Source organism: Phalaenopsis equestris, unplaced genomic scaffold (genome assembly GCF_001263595.1).
Source record: "Phalaenopsis equestris unplaced genomic scaffold, ASM126359v1 Scaffold000606, whole genome shotgun sequence".
Lineage (NCBI taxonomy): Eukaryota > Viridiplantae > Streptophyta > Magnoliopsida > Asparagales > Orchidaceae > Phalaenopsis > Phalaenopsis equestris.
This window is the reverse complement of record NW_018165046.1, coordinates 153,706-156,881: the sequence shown is the minus strand read 5'-3', so window position 1 is coordinate 156,881 and position 3,176 is coordinate 153,706. Positions and strand designations below refer to the sequence as shown.

Here is a 3,176-nt window from a genome sequence, read left to right as displayed (position 1 = left end):
GATACATACTACAATACATCCTACAAGGATAGGAGCGCTGACAGTGATCACCAGAAGATAACACACACAGCATGAAATTTTACGCTGCTTTCCAGCTCTTTTACTCATCTCACGAAATCTCACCCAAATTGCATGGATTTGCAAACACAAAGGACCCTACATTCTAAAAATGATTCAATATATTTACACATCTAACATAAAAAAGGTTATATTTACCCGAACACCTTTATACATCTAAAAAATGTCATTATTATAAACTTTTAAAATGTGAAATAAAATTTTCTCACGCATATATTTATAATACCAAAATATTATAATATATACTTTGGTCAACTTCTAAAGTAAAGAAAATTCATTTTTAACAATTTATTTTTACAAAAATCAACTATATTATAGGTGCTCGTGCCTGTATTTATCATCTTACAATAACAATAGCTTAAATTAATTTTATTTTTCTTTTAAAATAAACAACACCGACAATAAACCAGCTAGAACTCGTAGACTTAACTCGAGCTCGAGCACAAACTCGATTAATTAATTAATCATCCTCAAGCCAAAGGGAATTTATTTACTTTTTAATGAACACAGAACAAATCAATTCACATTTAGCTTCATGTATAAACAGACAAATTTATAAGTTGGAAGTACATAAAAATTAGAAAACATTGATGCAGGACAGTTGTGGGGCAAGAGCTCCCTTGATGCATTAAAAGATGTCGGCATTGGAAGACCAGCTTTGACTTCAGCTAAACTTTGAATTCCATCACTTAATTTCATATAAACCCCCTCTTCTTCCCCCTAACCCTCCCTCTCCCTCTGGTTTTAGCTACAGAAATTAGCTTAAAAAAGAGCTGATAAAAAAGGTTACTTAACTCATGGTGAGCGCCAAGTTCACAAGCTTCCTCCTCCTCTGGATGCTGTTGTCTTCTTTAGCTCTGAGAGACTCCATAGGTTCAGCTCAAGACTTCATTAATGTTGACACTGAAGCCTTTCATTGGGATAAGGTTTAATTTTTTTTATTTTTTTTTGCATATTTTAGAGTTATAATAAGAGTATAAATGTTTTATTTTTAAAAATTTGCAGACTTTTTATGTTGAGGCTGAGTACAGAGGAGGAGAGAGGAGCAGAGGAAGGAGGATGGGGGCGATGTGGAAAGGGGAAGAAGAGGAGAAGAGCAGAAGAATCAGGAAAACAGGTGCAAATCCTTCTGTTGGAAAATGTGTTCAAGTTCATGAAGGGAAGGGGAAGTTGAGGATTGAATGTAGAAATAGTGGTTTTAGAATTGTAAAATTGTTTGGTAAAATGCCATTCAATGCGGATTACTATTCACCAAAAACTCACCCACCAAAGCACAACTGAGGTAATCGCCGCTCTTTTCTAAGGCTTTGTGGCATTAGTTTTTCCCCCCTTCATTTTTTCGTACTCCGGATGTCCAGACAACGGCCCGGATACAGCGGAGGAGGGGAGGAATCGGACCTCCGCCCTCCTTGCTTCATCCGGGCCGTTGTCCGGATATCTAGAGTCCGGAGGTAAATTTTCTCGTGAAGGAGAGGTTACTGAAGTATGCAGCCAAAGTGCTTCTAATTTGGGTTCTAATAGTTTAAAAAGTCAGAAAGCCATCTAGAAATGATAACTAGTTTTTTTTCTTTTTCTGGTAAAATGTTATTTTTTTTTCGTTTTCAAGTATTAATTTTTGGATGAAATTTACAAAATATGAGGATTGATGAGGGGAAATGATGCAGGGAATGCAAAAAAATCTCAGAACAAGCAACTGAGGCCATCAAACAACAATAAAGAGGTGCAGTCTTCTTAGACCCTACAGTTTTGTTCATTACCAAGTATAATATGAAAAACTTACAAGCAATTCTTGTAATTTATTTCTGTATCAGGATACAAAATCTCAGCTTAAAACTGAAGCAAGAGGTCCTAAGCCTGTAAACTATTCTAGTTTTCCTCACAGTGGTGGGAGGTTTGGAACAAAAGAGGCACAATCAGTTTCCCATGGAGCTACTGATCAGTTTCAGAAAATGAAGGCAGAGAAAGATAGGGATGCTGTTGCTGAGGTTTACAACATGATGGCTAAGGACTACCATACAAAAGCCAAAAGCAAGCCTCCCATTAACAACAATGAGCAATTTGATGAGGAGCCTTAGCTGGTTTTTGGATGCTCAGACTGAGTAGTTTGTTCTATATATTTCTAACAAAATAACCTATAAATATCGCCTTCGTTAATTTTGGTTGGATAAACGGGGGTATATGTGTAATATTAATATTTAGTCTAGTAATACAGTTCAATAGTTCATCCTAAACATTCTAGTTTGATGCCACTCTGTAATATGTAGTCCTTAATCGCACTATGAAGAACAAGATCACAGGACAATTTTGATGGTGTTGTAAAGTTGGACTTTTAAGCTTTTCAAATCATTTGTTTTGTTTAAATTTTGAGCTTAAGCAAAATTAGTTCAGAAGTAACTGTTAAAATCTCAGTAAATATTTTTGCTTGTATAAAGGTGAGGCAGCTAAATGCTTTCTAGGTTTCTCTAAGGACCTGATTTGGATCGGGATGAGTGCATGAATGTTGGGAATCAGATGCGAATAAAATATGAAAAAAAGATAAACAAAGATAATATACCAACAACGGTTGAGGAATCCAATTAATCCAAAAAAAGATAAACAAAGATAATTCTCAATTAATAATGGCTATATCCTATTGTAGCTGATATGCTTTATGAGAGGAAAAGAGCTTGGGAGTTTTGATACTACTAAGAATTAGAATGTGAGGTTTTTGCAGCATAATCTCTCCAATATCATAAACAAAGGGAACATTCAAAACCCTATAAAAAATATTAAGGGCATTTACATAAATAGCACACAATTGCACAAAAACAAAAAATTTAGCACCATGAACACATTTTAAAAGTTAGATCCACCTTTTCATGCATAGATTTAAAGCACTAAAGTGATATGTATGTAAATATGAAAAAGTTCAGGTGTGAGATATGTAAACATACAGATTTGTGTGAAGCATAAATTTCCCAAAAAATTAACAGCAAAATATCCAATGAAAGATTCAGAACATGTTAAATAAAATAAGATTAATTCACGACTAAATCTGCAAAAGGCGTTCCTTCAAAAAAAAAAATTGGTCCCTACAGCATAAAAAAAATAAGAACGAA

General features: G+C 34.4%; 1 protein-coding gene across 2 annotated transcripts; it reads left to right on the top strand.

The window, feature by feature from the left end:
- Positions 1-679: 679 nt before the first annotated feature.
- Positions 680-2,485, top strand: LOC110029848. Of its 2 annotated transcripts, none has more exons than XR_002294584.1 (4): positions 680-1,004; positions 1,084-1,360; positions 1,743-1,798; positions 1,890-2,485. XR_002294584.1 is itself a non-coding variant. In XM_020732309.1 (4 exons), exons 1-4 carry the CDS (start codon positions 876-878, stop codon positions 2,151-2,153), a joined length of 561 nt encoding a protein of 186 aa, XP_020587968.1. In that variant the 5' UTR covers positions 680-875; the 3' UTR covers positions 2,154-2,485. The 2 variants fall into 2 exon arrangements, 1 of the variants encoding a protein (XP_020587968.1); XM_020732309.1 differs by having other exon boundaries at positions 1,084-1,195.
- Positions 2,486-3,176: the final 691 nt, after the last annotated feature.

Coding starts and splice junctions, on each gene's coding strand:
- LOC110029848 (XM_020732309.1), top strand. CDS start 876: ATGGTGAGCGCCAAGTTCACAAGCTTCCTCCTCCTCTGGATGCTGTTG. Junction 1,196..1,742: donor CAGAAGAATCAGGAAAACAG/GTGCAAATCCTT, acceptor GAAATGATGCAG/GGAATGCAAAAAAATCTCAG. Junction 1,799..1,889: donor CATCAAACAACAATAAAGAG/GTGCAGTCTTCT, acceptor TTTCTGTATCAG/GATACAAAATCTCAGCTTAA.